Source organism: Topomyia yanbarensis, chromosome 1, assembly GCF_030247195.1.
Source record: "Topomyia yanbarensis strain Yona2022 chromosome 1, ASM3024719v1, whole genome shotgun sequence".
NCBI lineage: Eukaryota > Metazoa > Arthropoda > Insecta > Diptera > Culicidae > Topomyia > Topomyia yanbarensis.
In genome coordinates this window covers 198,025,087-198,047,656 of record NC_080670.1, presented here as the reverse complement: position 1 = coordinate 198,047,656, position 22,570 = coordinate 198,025,087, and the positions used below count along the sequence as shown (strand labels likewise).

The 22,570-nt window shown below is 43.5% G+C and overlaps 1 protein-coding gene across 1 annotated transcript; it reads left to right on the top strand.

Annotated features, from left to right (window-relative positions):
• Window positions 1–925: 925 nt before the first annotated feature.
• Window positions 926–20,998, top strand: LOC131687161 (glutamate receptor ionotropic, NMDA 2B). The gene is made up of 4 exons (XM_058971215.1): window positions 926–2,213; window positions 2,471–2,703; window positions 2,804–2,923; window positions 17,912–20,998. The coding sequence occupies exons 1-4, from the start codon at window positions 1,766–1,768 to the stop codon at window positions 20,330–20,332; spliced, it is 3,222 nt and encodes a 1,073-aa protein (XP_058827198.1). The 5' UTR covers window positions 926–1,765; the 3' UTR covers window positions 20,333–20,998.
• The last annotated feature ends 1,572 nt before the right edge of the window (window positions 20,999–22,570 follow it).

The window sequence follows — 22,570 nt, the reverse complement described above, 5'->3', positions numbered from 1 at the left end:
CGGAATGAACAAGGATGGATATTTGAATGAATATTATTTCTATTCACCACGAGTCGCATCAGATTCATTTTCAGCCGTCAAAAAAGAACTTCGATTATTTTTAACTCTGCCTGTACCTATAGCAAAACAATCGCACATCTCATCCAGACGTCATTGCGAACAATCCTTCCTATGGCAACGCGCCGTCGTCCCATCTGTGGTTGCTAGATTATTTTTAATTAGGTGACTATAGTCCACCAGTCCAGCCGCCGCTTTCGACAACCCCTCTCTCTCTCGCTCTCACGCAATTCGCTCTCATTGTTTACTAAATGCAACCTCGTGTAGACGCTGAATGTATTAGTGACCGTGCAGCAGATTGCATACTCACTGGCGAAGAAGGGCGGATGGCCTCTCTCTCTCTCTCTGGCGCTCAAAAACATCCCTTTGTTTTGGTTCGGCGAAGCCTGCGTACCACCGCTTACTACGGTTTGTTTTGAAACGGCCGATGTTGGGCTGATGCTATTAGAAGAAGGATGACTCTCGCACAGAGCGACAGTGAGAGAGCGAGAGAACCTCCTTGAGGTATGCCACGTGCGCGTCGATATAAAAGAATACATCATGCTATCACGTGGGACTGTCAGTGTGGTCGTGTGTTGTTTGTGATGCTGCTGCCAAACAACAATCATCACGATGATGACGCTTGATGATTGTTGATATTTGTGCGCCATCCCATAGCTATAATAGAAGTGCCGTTGGGTGGCGTCGGGCGGTTGCTATCGCGAAGGGTGGTTTTTTGGGGTGGATGCTGCGAGCGCTGCTGGATCCTTTCTCACTCTCTCGCTCAGTTCGACAGATGGCACTAGCAGCAGTACTTTGTGTTACATAATTTATCCTTTTCGTTAGGTTCGCGTGCGGATGCTGATATCTCGGCAGAGAAAATAAGCGTCGTGTGTCGAAGAAGGTACAAAATCGAAAGGCGCTGGCCGTCGTCTTTGACGTCGTCGTTGGTGGTGGTTTAGTTCATCCAGTGTGTTTTCGACAATCTGGTGATAAGGGAGAGGCGCTGTCCAGCGCACTGTTGGCACACACATATCCATACACAACATGTCGGGCGATGTTCTGCTGAGCTGAGTTGTACCAGCATCTTGAATCCATTTTTTTCCATTCCGTATCGAGTCAGTCGCAAAGTCCGGCGGGCGCGAGTTGGTGACTGTGTGTGTGTATGTTGTGTGTACGGTGTGGCAATCGTTCGTCCTCCCATATATATTTGTTATAGCAAGGGAGGAGACAGCACACAGCAGCACAGAAGAAGGAACGCGCAACCCAAAGGCTGACTGACGAAGAAGGGAACTCGAGAAGGACACAAACGAGAAGGTGAAATTTTCGCCTTTCAACTTTCGTTTCTCGAGTACACAAAAGAAGTTTTCCTTTTTCATTATTTTTTTTTCGCCGTGTGCAAACCGTGCACAAAAGTCGCAATCAAAAGGTACTTTCGGGATTGGGCCTCTGGCAGGGCATCGGGCGTGTGTGTTTATGCATTGTGGAGTGTGGTTTTGCAAAATGGTTGTGAACAGCGTAATCGAAATCTAGAGGAACCTGCCGTGGTGGCAAGAACCCGTCGGCACAGCGCCAGAGAGAGCGAGCGCGTCTCAACAAAGATGAATTCATAAGTGAAAAAGGAAATACGCCCATTTCTGATATTTCCGTTTTTTCGTCTGTCTCCTCACGGGCGGATGCTGGATGCTGGTGTTACATGCAAAAATAGGTGCTGTTGTGTTGTATATCGATGAAAATTGGAATCAAATTAGCAGGGAAAATGAATTTATTGCTCGCTTCCGTGACGCTGCTACTCGGTTGCCTAATTACGGGCGTCGAGGTGAAAAGCTACAAAACGACGACGAATCGAGGCAGTGGAATCAGCATAGGTGGCAGCAGCAGTAGTGGTAGCAATAAAAGCAACAGCGAAACGGGCCGTGGAAGTGGCAGCAGCAGCAGCGGTAGCAGTAGCGGAAGTGGTTCCGGATTAGGGAGTACCCGACACAAGCTGCAGCTGAATGTGGGCCTTTTGGTGCCCCACACGAATTTCGGTCGGCGCGATTACCTTCGCTCGATCAGCACGGCTGTGCTCGGTTTGCAGAAGGGGCGTGGACCGAAGCTGACCTTCCTGAAGGACCACGAATTCCAAACATCCAACATACACTTTGACATGATGTCGCTCACGCCGAGCCCTACATGTAAGCACCATTTCTGATCGTCGTTCTGAGCGTAGGTTGACGGTTGCACTTTCACAAGCTTCATTAAACACCATTATTTTCCCCTCCCCCTCCACTTTGCATCGCAAAATATAATTACACACTCATTTTGTTTTCCCCCTAAACGTCTGCAACCTCTCGACTCAACTCAACTCAGCTCATCACCCCATCGATTAACTGCCATTTTGCGTGTTTTGTTTTTCTTTCCTAACCCGCCGCCTTCTCACTCACTTCCGAAGCCATTCTCAACACACTGTGCAAGGAGTTCCTGCACGCGAACGTTTCCGCCATTCTGTACATGATGAACTACGAAACGTACGGCCGGAGTACGGCGTCGGCTCAGTACTTTCTCCAGCTGGCGGGATATCTCGGCATACCGGTTATCTCGTGGAATGCCGACAACTCCGGGCTGGAGCGGAGGGCGTCGCAATCCACCCTGCAGCTGCAGTTGGCGCCCAGCATTGAACATCAGGTAAGAGTGTGCGGGGGAGGGGGTCCGCCATGAAGGCTATGATTCTATATGGAGTGGGATTGGCGGCTCATTGTTTCCGGTTTTCTTTGTGTGTCCGTAGAGTGCTGCCATGTTGAGCATCCTTGAGCGCTACAAGTGGCACCAGTTCTCGGTGGTGACGTCGCAAATCGCAGGCCATGACGATTTCGTGCAGGCGGTCCGGGAGCAGGTTGCCGCGATGGTGAGTGGTTTTTTAATGGATTTGTTTAGTCGGATGATAGTTAAGAGGAAGCAGACGAAGCATTTCACTGTTTGATGTCCCACGGATTGGCTTAGTTTAACAAGTCGAACATCCGCTGGAATTATTTTATTTTCGCCTGATTAGGGTTGGTGAATTGAAAGTTTATTCGACGGTGGTTAACGGGACAACTTTCAAAATATATATGAAACATTTAAATCCAACTTCTCTTAAGGGCACAAAACCTAACTTTAAAAAAGTGGAATTTGAATGTTTCATGTTTCACTCGTCAGTAACTGACACCAACTTGCTGCCAATTAGACGATATATCCAAACTGACGTCCGATGCGCGTCAGACATTAAATCCAAACACTTCACACGACATTTTTTGGTTCATCACGTTTCTTTTACTTTGGGTAAAAATAAAGGTTGTATACTCACAAGCGTTTGGCTCTAAATACCAAAAGACAAGCGTTCGGTTACCTATACTCGTCAGCGACCCCGTGCTTCTGTGCTTGGCTAACCGAGACATCACTGGGTACCACCCAGTGGCTTTAGGCGTTCACACATGTTGTATGAACAGCTTGGATTTAATGTCTTTTTGGTGTTAGTTTGGATGTATCGTCTAGCTGGTAGCAAGTTGGTGTCAGTTACTGACGAGTGGAACATGAAACATTCAAATCCAACTTCTCTTTCAATATTCGAAACAAAAACTTAGCAGTTTAATTGATTTTGAGAATCCACCAAGCCAATAAAGATTTCTAATTGGTTTACTAAGACAAATACTATTTTTAAATGCAGCTAATGCTATAGATAATTTGCTCTAGAATCTGTTTTTATTTGTTGTACGTAAAATGAATGAAATTGACTTCAACCCCAGGTAATCAATTGGCATGGGTAACGCATCTTAACGGCTATCTAATAAGCATTTAAATAGTTTCACAAGCCGAATTTGACAAAAAATACGGCTACATTACTGCACTGCCATGAAAATGCTTTTATACTGCTGTTGTGCATTCAAAATGCTGTTTACGGACAGTAGGGCATCGCAAAAAAATTTTTTTTTTGAATTCTCAAAGGGCCCCCCTCTCATATTGTGACAAATGTCAAAGTAAGCTCAGATGCCAAATTTCACATCATTTGGACAATTTTAGACCCCCGCCCACTTCGCTTGAAATTTTTTGAAATTGGTACTATCGGAAAATATGGAGGAAAAATACATTAAATGCTATAACTTTTGAAGTAGCAATCAGAAAATTATAATTTATACCTTTTTTGAAAGGAAATAATTTTAGTATTTGAATGGAGATATTAGTGTTTCTAGGGAAACACGGGAAAGCGGGGTACTGGGTCATTTTGATCCCAAAATCCCCTATTTTTAATGATTTTTCTGCTCTGTGATGCAAATCATACATATTTTGTAGTTTTTCTAATGTAAAAAAATCTCAAAAATCGATCGGAGCCTTCTTGACCTTTGTCCGAATACGAGAAGTTGGGGTTAAATGGCCTTTTGTCATTCATATTAAACTTCATCTTTTTCTCGTGAATATATCTCTATTATTCTTCACTCAATTTTCATAAACTATACCTTGTTGAACGTGGAATATCCTTAGGATTATAACAAAAATAGATTCGTTTCCTGGTAAAATTCAGGAATATCAAATTATCTGACATATAGTGTCGATTTCACATTTTTATCATATAATCGCACATATTAACTCCATTTAACAACAAAATTCTTATTTAATTTACTACTTTTAGTGTAAAATTTGCTTAGGGATCACATGAGAAAAGTCTCATTCCTGGAAAAATAGGGGAAGTTGAGGTATTAGGACAAGTAATGAAAAAAATGAGATTTGTAGAGTAAATATCAAAAAGTTTGATGTTTCTGAATTTTACCTCTAACGTTTTTATTTTTGTTTTATTCCTCAGAATTTTACACGTTCAACAAGTTACATTTTATGAAAATTGATTGAAGAATACTAGAGATATATGCATGAGAAAATGATAAAATTTAACATGAATGACAAAAAGCCCTATGACCCCAACTTCTCGTATTCGGACTAAGGTCAAAAGGGTTTCGTTCTATTCCTGAGATTTTTTCACATTAGAAAAACTACAAAATATGTATGATTTGCATCACGGAGAAGAAAAATCATTAAAAATGTGGGATTTTGAGGCCAAAATGGCCCAATTCCCCACTTTCCCGTATTTTTCTAGTAACAATAATGTCTCCATTCAATTACTAAGATTATTTGCTTTCAAAATAGGTATAAATTGTAATTTTCTGATTGCTACTTCAAAAGTTATAGCATTTAATGTATTTTGCCTCCATATTTTCCCATAGTACCAATTTCAAAAAAATTCAAGCGAAGTGGGCGGGGGTCTAAAGTTGTCCAAATGATGTGAAATTTGGCATCTGAGCTTACTTTGACATTTGTCACAATATGAGAGGGGGGGCCTTTAAGAATTCAAAAAAAAATTTTTTTTTGCAATGTCCTAACGGACAGGCAGTTATTAAATAGATTTTTTGAATGCTGATTAACAACAGTTAAGTAAAAAAATGCTAAAATACAGCAAGAAGCACTTGAAATGGAAATTAAATGCTACTTTACAGCATATACTAATACTTGGTGGTTACCTGGGTAGGACCGCTTTACCTCTATTGTTTTAGAGATAACCCAAAGTTGCTAATCGCATTGTTATATTTATTAATTTGAGCTCTACTGATTTATGTGATAAAAAAATGTTTTTTTTTTTTTTATTTCGTTTATTTGACACGGCTCATAGCGGTAGCTTAACGGAGCCGTGGACCTTTTATGTGTTTACAATATGCAAAAAATAAAAATAAAACAACTATTATTGATTGTCCGTTGGATCTCGTGCGCGCAACTTTTTATTGCGAGCGGAGACCTTCTTTCGCGGCTCGCCTACTGCGTCATGGGGACCATTTAATTCTCTCCTGTCCTCCACATCAAGGTCATCATCGTTAAAAGTGCCTTGGTGCTCGCGACCAGTTGTTCTTTCCTGCTTCTTGCACTTACGGGTGACCAATGTAAATCCGTCGTCATTGCTATTATCTTCATCACCGATGTTGCTTACAGTGGTTTCTGGGGTGCTGGATGCTGCTTTAGTGGTTGTTAATATGGACTGAACAGCTGCCACAAACTTGGTAACCGTTTGTGGTTCAGGTATTGGTATTGAAAACTCTTTTTTTGGGTTGGTTTACCGTGGATTCGTTGGCAATCGGTAGAGATGCATCTTCCGCGCATGGTTGTCCGTGGTGTGCTGTCTGATTACAATACATACACGTGGGAGTTTGCCCCTCATGGGTGCATAACGTAGTTTGATTAATAGTAGCTTCGTGGGTTTTGAGTTTTATAGTCAAGTGGAAGGGGATAGGTTTTTCGATCCGCATCCTCACCACAAGAACACCGTTAGGTGTACCCGGGAAGAAATTTCTCCACGTATCACGTGTAACTGATTCTACTTCGCCGTATTGCGACATGTATTTTGCGAATAGATCAGGAGGGATACGTGGTGATAGGTCATGTAACTTTACATCTACATAGTCTTTTTCTATATACACAGGAATCTTAATTCCAACTTTATCACTTTGAGCCACGTGCTTTAAGTTGTTCTGCAAAACGAAACGTTCGGCTTGTGCTAACGTGTTGAATGATATGAGTACGACATTACGAAGATGATGATACTGTAGATACATAACCTCCTTGAGCTTAAGCTACATCTTCACCTTCAGCAGGTATTCCACTTCACGAAAACTCATTCTTATTGAACAGAATTTAAAGTCAACGACCGCTGCAGAGATTTTTCGTCAACTTTACTCATGATGGCAAGAAAAAATTAAAGGTTTCCTTTGTTCTCGAGACAATGCACACTAGATCGAGAGGTTGCTAGTTTTTGTTCACTTGGTTCGATTGTACGTCTGACTTGGGCAGAAGTAGAAAGTAGACTCAATAAAATATAACAGTCTTTAATTGAGTCTACTTCATTAATTGACACGTTCGGGACAATACAATTTCTCATTTTGTCAAGTGTAACGATATGCTAGTGTTCCTTAGTTATCCTCCAGTGAGAGATATGCGGAAAGAAAAGCAGACAAAATGACAACCTTCAATTCCATTGTTAAAATCTAGCAGTGCTCCCAAAAAGAGATAGATTGGCTCGGCTCCGCATATCTCTTACTAGAGGATAACTAGTGTTCCTACGAGCACAACCATTTTGTTTTTAAATCTCAACAAATGTTTCTGATATTTAAACTAAAGAGAAGAAAATTCAATTTAGCCTCCGTACTGACAAGTGGTTATACACTTTATACACAGACTAGCGAAGCCTTAAAAATAGCATCCAAACGAACTGTCAAAAAGTGTAGCCAAACGAGCAGGGTGGTTTTGTGAGAGGAAGTAAGGAGGAGGAAGCCCATACAAAGCCCCAGTCAAAAAGGGCAAGTTGCTGGCTAGCGGGGGGCTATTTGCCAACTTGGATGCGCTAATTGCCCTACAATTTGCCAGCAATTCGCTGGCAATTAGGGGGCTATTTTAAATGCAACATTTGAGCGAATTGCCGGCGTCATTTTTTGCCGCTCTACCCGCCCTTAAATCGCCCAGGGAACGCGCCATTTAATCTCCCTTAATTGCCTAATATGAAAATTAAAAATAATAATTATTTTCGGATTCACTATCTACCCACATAAATTTATCAGTACACTAGGTAATCACCACCAGACTATTGGAAGAATGGATGGTGAAATTCGTATTGCACACCAAAACTTACCACAATCTGACTTTCATTTAGACTTTAGGTCAGAGATCTTGTTCCACTATACTTACACACGATTCCACAATTTCCCGCATTCATTGGCTAAATTAAGTGCACTAAACAAACAAAATACAAGCGGGAACACGCCAATTGTTTAAAAAAAAAACAATTTTAAACTTAAGCCAAACATGAACCACCATGTTTGAAAAACGCAAAAAACAACCAAGTCCATTTCAGCCGCCAGAAAATTTGCCTAAGTATTGAAATTGCCTTTAAATCGCATTCGCAAATTGCATTTGTTCCTAGGGGCAATTAGCACAGGCGAGTTGAGTCAAACTTTTTAAATCGCCTGACCATGTTCGTCCGCATTTTTTTGACAAGGAGCGACCTTTCGTGATACCAATTTACATCCATGGTTGCTAGTTTTACTGTATTTGTCTCCACAAGTATGTCTGTAGTGGTTAACATGTTTGTTCATCGGTTTAACTGGGTGTCATATTTCATCCACGTCACATCCCAGTCACCAAATTTTCTGGCAGAGACTGTTCTCCCAGATTTCTGTAAGTCTTGGTTTGGCAGCCCTGTCAGATTTCTACGCATATCCTGTCGGGTTAGTTGAGCTAGGGCGAACTCGGTTTCGCTCGCGTTTTCTGGCAAATTTTGACAGGAACCGAGCAAAACCCTGGCATAACTCGGACATAAACTGTGCAAAGATCCTGGCAATTCCTACCTGGTAGAATTTAGCACGAATCGAGCAAAACATCTGACAAAGATGTGGCAGGAAGCGTGCAGATATCTTGGCCGTACATTTCTGGCTGGATTCTGGATAAAAGTGAACAGCATCGGTTGGTTTAACCGCTTCTGTCAGAAACGGTTGTTGCATTTGAGCGAATTCGTTGCCAGAATTCTCGCACAAATCGCGCAAAATGCTCGCAGAAACTCTGCCAGCATCAATTTCGCTTTGCTCAACTTTTGCTAACTTTCTGCTTGCCACGCTGACCGGGTCGTTGCAGCGCTGCTACCAACACACAGCGGCGCGATCATTTCAGCCCTACCTGAATCTGTGCGGCGTTGGTGAAACGGAAGGCAGAAAACTGTCACTTGTAAAAACACAGCAGTAGTGGATAGAAGGAGGGCGATTCTTTTCTCTTTAATCTACAGAATATTTTATCTAACTATTTAAAAATTAATCTGATTCATATAAAACTAAATTTGCAGTGCAGTTTAATCTATTCTTAGGTGGCATAAAACTTAAATTAGTGGTTTGAGCTTAATAATACTTAAAACTACCGTGAGTATTCTAACTTAACCTAAAATTCTTACTTAGAACTAAAAACATGTGCACAATTTATCCAGACATACAGACTAAATTCATGGATACTGAGTCAACCCTACCATTTGTTAAGCTGGTAACACCAAATAATTGTAACTAAACCAATCATGAAAACATGCAAATATTAAAATTTCACTGTTTGCAGTTGAAGTATTCCGTAACAAAAAAAACGGTTTGCTGTCTTAATTTGGAACTATTACACACCCCCACAATTTTCAAAATTATTTGTACGTGGGTGCGACGATGGAAGGGCATCACAACGTTACTGGTTTTAACTGCAAACGATGCGAGCTTTCGGATTCGGCAGACCAGATGGTCGCGTGCGATGTATGTCAGGAATGGGAACATTTTCAATGTGCAGGAGTTGACGATCGGATCAAGGATCAGTCATACGCCTGTAAGGAATGTTCCATCAAGCTGTCGGAAAGAGGCGAATGCACTAAACAACTCAAGCCCTCCGCAGCCGGCAAGGATCAGCGATCAACCAAAGCTTCGGTTAGCAAAGCCAGATCGAAACGAAGCTAAAAGGTTCCTCCGGCAACGCCGGCAGTCAGCATAACCTCCAGTGCTCGTGCTGCTCTAGAAAAGCAGATGCAACTCATAGAGGAAGAGAGACAAATATTGGAACAGGAGCTGAAAGAGCAGGAAGACATTTGCAAGCAAGAACTGGAGGAAGAGCAAAGGCAGCTAGCGGAGCAACGTGAGTTAATGGAGAAGGAGAAAATATTGCGCGAACGCAAGTTACGAGAATCGAAGCTCTTCCAAGAGAAACAACAGCTGATCAGACAGCAGACTATGGAGAAAAAACGCAAGCTTATGAAGCAACTCGCCGAATCTAGCAACCACAGAGGATCGATCGTTGATTCTGTTGGAAAGGTTGAGGATTGGTTAAACAGGCTATCACAAACAGATGCCAACACAAGTGGCACGGATAGAGCCAATGAACCACCGGGCTCTACTCGCGGTCTGGCTGCCTCGCTTGCCCACTCCGGTGGAAATTACACTCAGCCACCAGCCAGTATGCTTCCGGTGACCATCGGCGCTCAGCAAATCGCAGCCCGTCAGGTAATGGGTAAAGAGTTCCCCGTGTTTAGTGGTCATCCCGAGGACTGGCCGATATTCATCAGTAGTTTCGAGCAATCACCGGCCGCTTGCGGGTACACGGATGCGGAAAATCTTATCCGCTTACAACGAGCGCTGAAAGGTCACGCGCTTGAATCGGTAAGAAGTCGGCTGCTACTTCCTACTGGGGTGGGACGAGTTGTTAAAACCTTGCGAACACTCTATGGTCGGCCCGAGTTACTTATTCGGTCGTTAATGGGAAAAATCCGATAGCTACTGTCGCCTAGACGCGACCGCTTAGAAACATTTATGGAGTTTGGTCTAGCGGTAAAAAATCTCGTGGACCATCTCAAAGCAGGTCAGCAAGCTGGTCATCTAGCGAACCCGGTATTAATGGACCATTAAGGCTTGAGTGGGCTGTTTTCGAAGGCCGATTTTCGACGGTACCAACGAAACGTGAAGCGCTGAAGGTGGTTATGAGCCTTGTCGATACCCTTGGACTCCTTTCGTTCTTTCTAGTTTACGGAAAAATTCTCATCAAAGACTGTTGGACATCCGGGCTATTTTGGGACGACCCCATAGGAGATGAACTCTGCGAATGCTGGATACGGTGGATAAAATTCTTTCCACAACTGGATACCCTCCGTATTCCCCGATGCTATTTTCAATCTCCATATCCAAAGGACCTCAAAGTCCATATATTTGTGGACGCAAGTGAAGCTGCATACTCCTGTGTGGCATACTTCCGCTTTCCGGTAGGACAGGGATTCCAGGTTTCTTTGATAGCCGCCAAAACGAAGGTGGCCCCGCTCAAAGCTCTGTCCATTCCGAAACTGGAGCTGAAGGCCGATGTCTTGGGGTCCGGCTACTGGACTCAATACTCAAATCTCACACTATTCCAATATCAAAACGTTTCTTCTGGACAGACTCGACTACGGTATTGGCATGGATCCAGTCAGATCATCGCATAAACCTAAAGTTTGTGGCCGTCCGCGTTGGCGAGATCCTTATGACGAGCGATCAGACAGAGTGGAGATGGGTTCCCACTAAACTGAATATCGCGGACGACGCTACAAAGTGGAAATCCGAGCCGAATCTCAATTCCAACAGTCCGTGGTTCTGCGGACAAAGCTTTCTCCAGGGTGTCGAAGAACATCGGCCTGCTGCACGACGATTCGCGACTGGCTCGGAGGAAAACCATCTGGTACAGGTGCATACTACCCCCACACCATTGGTCGACGTTGCACGTTTTGGTAGTTGGGAGAAATTACATCGTACGATGGCTGACGTCATCCGGTTCATTCAAAATCTTCGTCGAATTCAGGCTGGCGTAGTACCAGAGCAGAATGTTCTCACGCAGGACGAGCTCAAGGGTGCCGAGGAAGTGCTATGGAAAATGGCGCAGTCGGAAGCTTTCTCAGCGGAAATTTCTATCTTGCATTCAACACAAGGTCGCCCAGAATTGTGCCACGCGATCGTCAATAAATCAAGCCCAATCTACGGATTATGGCCATTCATCGATGAACAAGGGATTCTACGAAAGCGCGGCCGTATCGATGCCGCACCGTATGCATCGTATGAAGCTAAGTTTCCAGCAATCTTGCCCAAACGACACCTGATTATTTTCTTACTTACAGACTGGTATCATCGCCGTTTCCGCCACGCCAACCGAGAAACCGTCGTAAACAAAATGCACCAGCGATTCGAGATCTCCAAACTCCGAGAGCTAATCAAGAAGGTAATGAACCGTTGTATTTGGTGCCGGGTTGCAAAGACAGGCCTCCTCCAATGGCTCCGCTCCCAGCCGTCAGGCTAACCCCAAACGTACGTCCGTTTACCTTCGTTGGCCTTGATTATTTCAGCCCAGTACTCGTGAAAGTTGGTAGGAGTCAGGCCAAGCGCTGGATGGCATTATTCACTTGTCTCACAATCCGTGCAGTGAACATCGAGGTCGTTCACAGCTTATCGACTGAATCCTGCATTATGGCAGTACAACGGTTCGTCTCTCGTTGAGGCCCTCCAGCAGAATTCTATACGGACAACGGGACTTGTTTCACTGGAGCAAGCAATGAACTGAAGAGGGAGATAGAAACGCGAAATCAATCTTTGGCGCTAACATTTACTAGTGCCCAAACGCGTTGGAGATTTATTCCACCCTGTACACACATGGGTGGCGCGTGGGAGCGTCTCGTCCGATCCGTGAAGGTGGCAGTAGGATTATTGCCAGAAGCACCTCGCAAACCCGACGACGAGACACCGCTGACGATTATGAACGAGGCAAAGGCTATGGTTAATAGACCTTTCTCGTCAAAAAATTTTATATGATAGGATGCTTCCTTTTTTATCCCCAATTCGTTACTGCTGATTGCCGCGATGATTTGGTACCTCTAACTATTGAAAAAATCAAAAATAGTGCAAGCTGCTCATTTAACCCCATATTCTGAATACCTATCTTGCCTTGTTTCCCCGTATTTTTACACCATTTGGATGAATTTCCTGTGGGGAATACTAAAAGGATGCCAGATCTGCAGATTTTGCATTTTCACTGCAGATGTTTTGCAGATTACAAATATTTAGCAGAACAAAGCCTATGCCAGCCAATTTATACACAAGCCTTCAACATTTTTGATCATTTAAAATATATACATACTACATTTCTATGTCAAATTTATTGAAGATTTTTGTAGCAATCTGCAGACTTTTATATTTTCACTGCAGGCTATTGTTTAAATAGACCTGGCATCACTGATGCTGAAATGATTCATTCATATACCTGTCAAAAACATAGAGCATTGCATGAAAATGTATAACCTCACTTTTCTGACAGTTCAGTGTGCTTGTTTACCTAAGACTTGTTTACATGGACTTTTAAAATTTACATTATTTGAATACTTTCGATGCTCTTTGAAAGACTATCAACTCAAGAGGGATGAGGATTGGAACAATGGGAACCTGGTGCCACATTATGCAACCAATTCGAATCGACCTTTTCACACAAGCTTGAATACAATAAACCTTTCGTTTCGAGATGCGTAATGTCACCCCTGGTTCATACATTGACCAATCGGCGCTGGATGCAAAACCCGGTGGCATATGCTGAATCGTAAGATCAAGCATTGGGCTATAAAACGATTACTTTCTGGATGATGGATAAGGATTTGTACACATTTGTTTGTTTGCTCGTGGGTTAAGTCCTAACAAGATGATCCGATTTATTACTCATTTTTAGGTGGTGAAGTTTACCTGAACTTTATAGGTAACGAATTCGGTCGATGATAAGTTGTTGAAATGATCGTTCAATGCCCATACCGAAAAACGTTTCCATTGGTCAGAATGCCTACCAGCGTATGATAGCTGCAAACATGAGGACAACAAGGTTATCGCTTTCGAATGGAACAATTATTTATTATTCGTGTTCAAGTTCCATTACAGCAAAAGTTTCGTCGATTGACGATTGTCGCATTGTCGTTGATTTAGCCGGCAAATGCAAAACAGTGCTCGGCACTGACGATAAGGAGTAAGAATGATTTGATAGGAGTGATAAGAATGCAGAGCATTATACATTCTGGAAGAATATCAGGGAGGAGAAATTATATGTAAATTTATATTATATCCCGAGTTGCCATCATTTTTGCACCGCAATAAAGCTTTCTGCAACTGCTGTCTTGTTCAAATTGGCAGGAAATAACTAGGCAGCGAATGATAAATTGAATAGTCAATTTATTTACTTTTTCGGAAGGATAAGTAATTAGTATGTTGTGAATATAATGTGAATATATGTGTCACCGGTGCCGTGTGTTATGGTGGTACCAGACGGAACCGTTGGTCAGCAAACCGTCCTTGTCGTACTGGTCATAGATGCGATATTTTTTTCTCATCTGATAGCACTTGACATGTTTCGGAGATCTGTCTTAACGCTCTCTACTTAGCGCAGGATACGCGAAACCGCTGCTAGCTTTCGAAAGAAAATTCCTAGCTGCTGCTACTCTATCGGTCTTTCTCTCGACTGAGGACTACAATTTCGGTCGACTAAATTGTGCTATGAAAATTGTACTTCCTGGAATTTCACCTAACGAGATCAATTCATTGTGAGGAATTTCGCTGCGTTCCAATATTGCTTGCCTCTGTAGGTGATGATGTGTGTGTATTCACTTCGGCAGCCAGGTCTTATGTTTTGGGTAATTTTGCTATCTTATTCTGTTGAATAAATCATCTGGCTAAAGCCTCTACGTTATACTATGGTCACTTTAAAAACGCATTGCTATTTAATCTTGTAGCTTTGGCAAGTCCTGGCACTGTTCTCGACTAATCCTGGCACTATACCGCTGACGTCGCACTTATTACGGTGATCAAACTTGGCGAGAGCGGCAGTGGTTTCGTCGGAATTGTTCACTCGACAAGCAGGAAGTGCAAGGACTCTTCTACTTATGCCTGAGCCCCTCGTTGAAACCTTCGTCCTGTCGGAGTGTTAGCTTCGTCCGATACCAGAGCGTATTACTGAACCGAAGCAGTCTGCTACTGGCTCTGCTTCCTTCGAATCGGAATCGCTGAATATTCCCGTTAGCCGAATGTCCAACGTGGCCGAAGGCAAACCGATTGCAGCAACACCACCAACCGTAGCTGAAATTTTGGCCTTTAATCCAAGTCCCTGCCATTGACATAGCGACAGACGAGTGCGGCGCAGGTTGGACCATCGGTTGACTCGGTGCCGGACAGGGCGAAACAGCTGCAACAGGAGCTGACCTAGTGTGGGGTGTAAAGGTCATCAATTGCCATAGATCACCAAAATGCTCTGCGACTAACATTGTGAACAAAACAAACCAAACGAAATTGATCGCAACAACGATAAAATAATCTAAATTCTACCCAAACATTTGAAAATGAGAAAAAGGCAAAAGAAGTTTTGGTCGAATTCATTATAATTCTATTTAAAAATTGAATACTGTTTTATTTAGTTTGATTGCGCATATTGTTTACATCAGACACACCCCTTAATTCATTGAGTACGTATTTCACTGCCTTTATAATCCTTTTGGAATCAGTTACAATAATCCTTTATAATCATTTTATAATAAGTGTATTGCTAGTTAGGACTTTTATATCAGCCGGGCTATTTTATAATTTGTTATAAAATCATTATCAAAATTCTTCATAATCCATTGTTGCGTTATGTTTATGTACATGGCCAGATAGATAGTTTTTAACTGGGACGGAACGTGTGGATACGAAAAAACCTAATGTCAATTGTAGCCAGGGGGAGCTGTCAAATACAGCCAAAGGGAACCGTCAAATGCAGTCAGGGGGGACTGTCAAATGTAGCCAGTCCATTTAAAATATGTGAGGATGAAAGAGTGGCTATGCAAGACAAGAGATAAAATGAACAGAAAAAAGAAAAAGAAAACATCTACCCACAGGTTCTGTCCCAGGATTTTAATAGAGAACATCAAAATTCGATTTTTTTGCATTTGGCAGTAGGCCTTTTTCAAATGTTTGCCTAGAAATTCCTTGCTTCTTCAATGAATCATGTACAAGAAAAGTAAAAATGTTAAATTTAACGGAACAATGTATGATGCCGACATTAATTAAAAAATACAGCTGAGCGACCTTTTTGGGAAAGTGTTAACATTTGGCAGCGAACCAAACCAAGTTTCTCATACTATGATCGAATCAAGAAAAATTCCAAGATCATGTAAACAATCTCTTTGAACTGTCAAAAAAGTGAGGTTAAGCATTACCATGCAACGTTCTCCACCGAGAGGTTCACTTTAGTTTGTTTACATAACCAATGAACTTTGTACCGCGACTCACCACTTCATTTGCCGCGTTGCCAAGAACTCAAGCAAAAATATACAAAACAGTGTTGCCTAAACACACATTTTGAGTCCCACCATTCTTGCAAAGGTGAAAAAAATACTCAACATTCTTGCATTTTTCAAATTTAAAAAAATCATTAAAAAATCACGATAGCTCTAAAAAGTCTCATTTCAGCGGAAATATTCTTAAAAATGTGTAGTCTTTTGAATAAAAATAAGAAAAAAGGGGGTTAGGTCGGACGAGAAAGGTCTATTGTAGGCCACTCACTTACGTTCCATTAGAATCAGCCGACAGAGAATCCTTAATTCCGAACCACTTCCTGCTAGGAAGCTCGAACGGAGTCAAGATACTTCCAACGCCACCGGTCGATGAGCGCGTCACGCTTCGAAGTAGTTGGAAGCTAGCGCAATACATTTGCGACGAGTTCTGGAGACGGTGGGTGAAGGAATACGTTTCTGTGATAACACGCAGGTGTAAATGGTTTGATGAAGTGAAGGATATTGCGGTGGGAGATTTGGTCGTGCTGGCAAGCGGAACGGCGAGGAACCAGTGGGTGCGAGGTCGTGTAGAGAACGTGCTGCTAGGACGTGACGGTAGAGTTCGTCAAGCTTGGATACGGACGGCGTGCTGCGGAAAAACTTGCGGTGCTAGACGTCATGGAGTCTCCTGAATCCGGTCATGCACTTTCGGAATTTGCCAGTTTATCACCTGTTCCAATCCGTGCACTGTAGATCGAAAACGGCTCAATCGATTGTGCTTTCCCTTAGTGGGCGGCTCACTCATTTCACTCACGGTCTGTGGGGGAGGGGTTGGCAACGAGATTTTGCTATTTCTAGCGTGTTCATTTGCTTTGCTGTGATGAGAAGCTAGACTTAGATATTTTGAAAATGACGTTTATCTATTCAATCTGATCGAATCGACCATTATTTTGCAAGAATTACGGAGTCGATTCCGACTGATTCGCGTGGCGTCTTTCTGGCTATTCATCTCAATAACAGTACTAGGAAAACACAACAATAAAAATTAGTGAAAGAATTTCCATTCTATATTTACCATATTTTAAAAGACTGCTCTATACCAAAAATAGTTCCAGCGCATTTGCAGATATTTGACTTTAATGTTTCTGCCATATTGTTTGCCTCTGTTGGGACTATACGAGGCACGCATTTCCCACTTATGTTGCTATTTAGGGCCTAAACATTTACATAGCGTCGGACGTATCCTTTTGACCTACATTTTGAAACGAAGGTGGTCCTAGAATAAAAAGATAGAAAACCATAAATAGTTTTTTTTTCTTCAGCAAAATTTCATTGAGAAGTGATAGGTTTTTGCTATAAATACCGAGAAACCGGCAGCTGAAAGGTCACAGCAAGCAACTTCTTTTCTTACAATTCTAATATATGAATGTGAGAGTCGGCTAAAAATTAAGCACCAATTTTAGGATGAGGTCCTTTGGCGAATGATACACTTAAAAAGTTCTAAATTAGTTATGAAATTTGCGTTTCAACTTTGTCTCATCAGAATCCGACACTAACTTAGTGCCAGGACTAGGCTAGCGCCGCATTGACGCTAGCTACAGAAAAAACGAAAACATTATTTGAATTTTTGAGCGAACCCCTAGAAGGACAAGGGGTTTGCTAAAAAACACAAAGAATGTTTTCGTTTTTTTGTAATGTTCCACAAGAAAAGGACCTCTGATTAAGCTGATGAGAAGTAATGAAATCGAAATTTGGTTTGGCTAAGCTTTGAACAATTTTCTCTCTAATGGTGCAAAATGGGTTTACTCCTATTTTTCTCCTTATGGAGATTTATATCATAGTGCATATTGCATTGGCCTACAAATAGGTATTACGTTAAATTAAGACCGAATTTACTTCTTGAAGTTTTTTGCCAATTTTTACACTCTAATCGAAAAAATTGGGCCTGAAGTTTAATCCGACTTTTATTTTCGGTAGCTCAAATATGAGAATTCTACTAATGATTGCCTCCTTCTTCTTTCACAGGACCACTTCAAGTTCACCATCCTCAACTCGATCATCGTATCCCGTCCGATCAATCTGGTCGAGCTGGTCAACAGCGAGGCCCGGGTGATGCTGCTGTACTGCACCAAAGACGAAGCGGTCGACATCCTGAAGGCGGCCGAGGAGCTGCACATCACCGGCGAAAATTACGTCTGGGTCGTGACGCAGAGTGTGATCGAGAACATGCAGGCACCGACCCAGTTCCCGGTCGGTATGCTCGGAGTGCATTTCGATACGTCTTCGGGTGCACTGTTGAACGAGATTTCGAACGCGATTCGAGTGTACGCGTACGGGGTAGAGTACTACCTGAACGATCCGAAGAACGTGGGTCGTGGTCTGGATACGCATCAGCTGTCGTGTGAAGATGAAGGTCACGGTCGGTGGGATAATGGAGAGGTGTTCTTCAAATATCTGAGGAATGTTTCGCTGGAGGGAGAACCGAACCGGCCGAACATCGAATTCACCACGGATGGGGATTTGAAGTGGGCGGAACTGAAGATCATGAATCTGCGACCGAGCGTCAACAGCAAGGGTCTGGTGTGGGAGGAGATCGGTATGTGGAAATCGTGGCAGCAGCAGAAGCTGGATATTAGAGATATAGCTTGGCCGGGTGATTCGCATTCGCCCCCGCAGGGAGTGCCGGAAAAGTTTCATCTGAAGATAACGTTCTTGGAGGAGGCACCGTATATTAATCTATCGCCGGCGGATCCGGTTAGCGGAAAGTGTCTGATGGACCGGGGAGTGTTGTGCCGGGTAGCGGCGGATCACGAGATGACGGATATTGATATGGGTCAAGCGCACAAAAATGGGTCATTCTATCAGTGCTGTAGTGGTTTCTGCATTGATTTGCTGGAAAAGTTTGCCGAGGAATTGGGTTTTACCTACGAACTGGTTCGGGTGGAGGACGGCAGGTGGGGAACGTTGGACAATGGGAAGTGGAACGGATTGATTCACGAGCTGGTGAACAGGAAGACTGATATGGTACTGACCTCGCTGATGATCAACGCCGAACGGGAAGCGGTAGTGGATTTTAGTGAGCCTTTCATGGAGACTGGAATTGCGATTGTAGTTGCGAAGCGGACCGGGATCATCTCGCCGACGGCTTTCCTAGAGCCGTTCGATACCGCGTCGTGGATGTTGGTAGGAATATTTGCCATTCAGGCGGCTACTTTTATGATATTTCTTTTTGAATGGTTGTCGCCGAGTGGATACGATATGAAAACGGTACTGCAGAATGCGAACAATACTCCGTACCGGTTTTCGTTGTTCCGGACCTACTGGCTGGTGTGGGCTGTGCTGTTCCAAGCGGCGGTGCATGTCGATTCTCCGCGAGGATTCACGTCCCGCTTTATGACCAACGTTTGGGCCATGTTCGCTGTAGTGTTTCTTGCTATCTACACTGCTAACCTTGCGGCGTTCATGATAACCAGAGAAGAGTTTCACGAGTTCTCCGGACTGGACGACACCCGGCTGTCGCATCCTTTCTCGCACAAACCAACCATCAAATTTGGTACGATCCCCTGGAGTCACACCGATTCGACCATTTCCAAGTATTTCAAGGAGATGCACTACTACATGAGGCAGTATAATAAGACTAGTGTGGCGGATGGAGTCGCGGCCGTTCTGAGCGGCGGAATGGATGCGTTTATCTACGATGGAACAGTGTTGGACTACCTCGTTCAGCAGGATGAAGACTGCCGGCTGCTAACCGTTGGTCAGTGGTACGCTATGACCGGGTACGGGTTAGCCTTCAGTCGTAATTCGAAATACGTCGAGATGTTTAACAAGCGGTTGCTGGAGTTCCGTGCGAACGGGGATTTGGAACGGCTGCGTCGATACTGGATGACAGGAACCTGTCGGCCCGGCAAACAAGAGCACAAATCATCCGATCCGCTCGCCTTGGAACAGTTTTTGTCCGCGTTCCTACTGCTGATGGCCGGAATCCTGCTCGCCGCGTTACTGCTTCTGCTCGAGCATCTGTACTTCAAGTACTTCCGCAAACGGTTAGCGAAAAAAGATCGCGGTGGCTGTTGTGCCCTCATCTCCCTGTCAATGGGTAAATCATTGACCTTCCGGGGAGCCGTTTTCGAGGCGACGGAGCTGCTGCGACACCACCGCTGCAACGATCCCATCTGCGATACCCACCTGTGGAAGGTGAAACACGAGCTGGACATGACCCGGCTGCGAAATTCGCAGCTCGAGAAAGCTCTGGATTCGCACGGTATTAAACCACCGCAGATCCGGATCGCTTCCACGAACGACATCATCAGTGCGGGACGGCGGGAAAGGTACCAGCAGCAGCGTCCGAACATTCTGGGTAATTTGAGTCTCGGGGGAAGTGCTCAGGATTTGTACCGTTGGACGTACAAGACCGAAATTGCCGAGATGGAAACCGTACTGTAAGAGGGGGCGGCGGCAACAAAACAAGAAACGCCTAACACCACACTAGAATCTACTAAGGTACTGCTAGTACTGGTACTATTTGCTACTTCTACTACTGCTGCTACTACTACTACTACTATTACTACTAAACCCACCCCGTGGCCAAGACAACATACTCACGCATTGTCAATCTACAAACCGAAACGGGTCGAGTGAGGGTCCGGTATTCGTTGAAGAACCGGGTAAGTTCACGAAAGCCGTATTGGAATCGAGAGAAGAAAAAACATACCAAACACACAACAATCAACTACGCCAAATCCCGTAAATGGAAACTACAAACCACCGTGGTAGATCGAGCTTACTAAATGAGCGATGTTTTGCCGGAACAAAGGTAAGCCGCGGAATCGAATGAGGGGAAAAGTTGGAAGTGATCCTTTTTCTTTATGTTCTATAATGCATCTTGGCTGTGGCATCTATGGCAGTGGGGAACGAACGAACATTTTTCTGAACAGCTTCAGTCTTATAAATACGTTGAAGCTTTGGATAAAGAGCCGACATCTCAGTATTTTGTTTACCATTTATCTGTCAGTGTCATTCCAATCGAATATGAGAGCTGTCGTTCAAGAAGGATTTAAAGAGATTGATTAGATTGAAATGGCACTGACGGACATGGTAGAAATTCAGCGTCTTAACGATCTCAGTAAACAATGCTTTTTCTGAGAATTCAATAAAATGAGATTTGTTCGCTGAACATCAGTAAACAAATGCCATACTGTCAAACTAAAATCCTTCTTCTTTATAATCGATAAGGCATCTCGGTTGTGGCATCAGCAGAGTAGATTCGTGTTTAACTCCTTTTTGGGAATAGGAGTATCTTTTACCTTTGAAGGTACCAGTGCGTGTCTTGGGACTCCGTCTTGGACAATGCGGAAATACGCCACACTACAATACCTTATCTGAGTCGCATCGACAAATACGTGTAGCTCACGCGGCTTGTAGCATCTGGCGATCCGCACACTGTTCCAGTTCTGGTACCAGCGTTATCCAACGTCGCCGATTGTTGAAATGTTTATCATTCGCGGAATTTCGTGAGTGGTGTAGTTGGAGATGAACACGAGCAGGCAGAGCGACTCATGACGAGCGGCAGACCTTGTCGTGTCCTCCTCCGGAACCCATATCGTTCCTAGAACACGTTACCTTTTTCACTGAAAAACTCGAAGTATTCGAAGACTCACCACTAACCAGTGTGAGGGCATGTTTTGAAGCCTGCCTTCCTGAATTATTTGATCTTTTCTAGCAATCTGGACTACTTGGTCGAAAGAAGAAAATGACAGAAAGGGCCCCAGTACGTCTGGTCCTTCCAGTAGATTCAAATTCAACGGCATTCCTGCGACACCCACTACAGCATCCCAGACGACACCCGATCATATTCGGCTTTCTTGTGTTGCGAAGTGGCAAGTACAGTACTCGGCAAGGGTTGCCGTCTCGCATGTCTTCCGTTGACGCTTTACGAGCATAACCTCGCTCTTCGTACTCAGCAATATATTCATGAATTGTCTTCTTTAATTCCGGATCTGCTTCAGGTCGGCATTCCAAGAATATTAACCGGCGTTCTGTCATCAAATCGCTGTTAGTGAACTCAATTCTATCAGTCTTCCAGAGTAATCCCGTATTGAATCACCCGTTGTGCGTCCGCCTTATTATTATGAGAAAAAAATATCTCCGAGCACGTATATTTTCCTTCGATTCGGGTACGGCACATGCATTGACACCTAGATTATTTATCATGAAATTATCTTTATAGCTACAGGTTTCATTGTTTCGTCTTTCACGTTGATTCAGAGGTAGGTTTAAACGAGCATTATCCACTCCAATCAAAATACCTGGAGTAGCTTCGGTATAGCTTTGAACTGGAAGCCCTTGCAGGTACGGAAATCGTTACACTAGTTGCTGGTAGTCCAAGCCACGGCGGCTTTTTGTTTACTCGGATAGAAGGCCTAACGAACGACCGATGACCGACCGTAGGTCATAACTTCTGAAGGCCAAAAATCCCGGAAGCCAAAGATTCACAGTGCAGTCCGGAATCTAGAACACTAATAACACAAACCTGCAAGTCCCGTAGTTTAGGAGGCAGATGTCCACTAGTCATTTCAGAAGCTTTAAAATGCTGGTGATTAAGAATTTCAGAGTTCAAAATGTTCAGTATACCAATTCACAGTTCCTCAAGTACATAATCCAGGAATTAGACTCATGAATACA

Bases quoted from the DNA above. Each gene is read 5' to 3' on its own strand.
- LOC131687161 (XM_058971215.1), top strand. From the start codon at position 1,766: ATGAAAATTGGAATCAAATTAGCAGGGAAAATGAATTTATTGCTCGCT. The intron at 2,214-2,470 runs GTAAGCACCATT...TCACTTCCGAAG, and splicing joins GCTCACGCCGAGCCCTACAT to CCATTCTCAACACACTGTGC. The intron at 2,924-17,911 runs GTGAGTGGTTTT...CTTCTTTCACAG, and splicing joins GGGAGCAGGTTGCCGCGATG to GACCACTTCAAGTTCACCAT.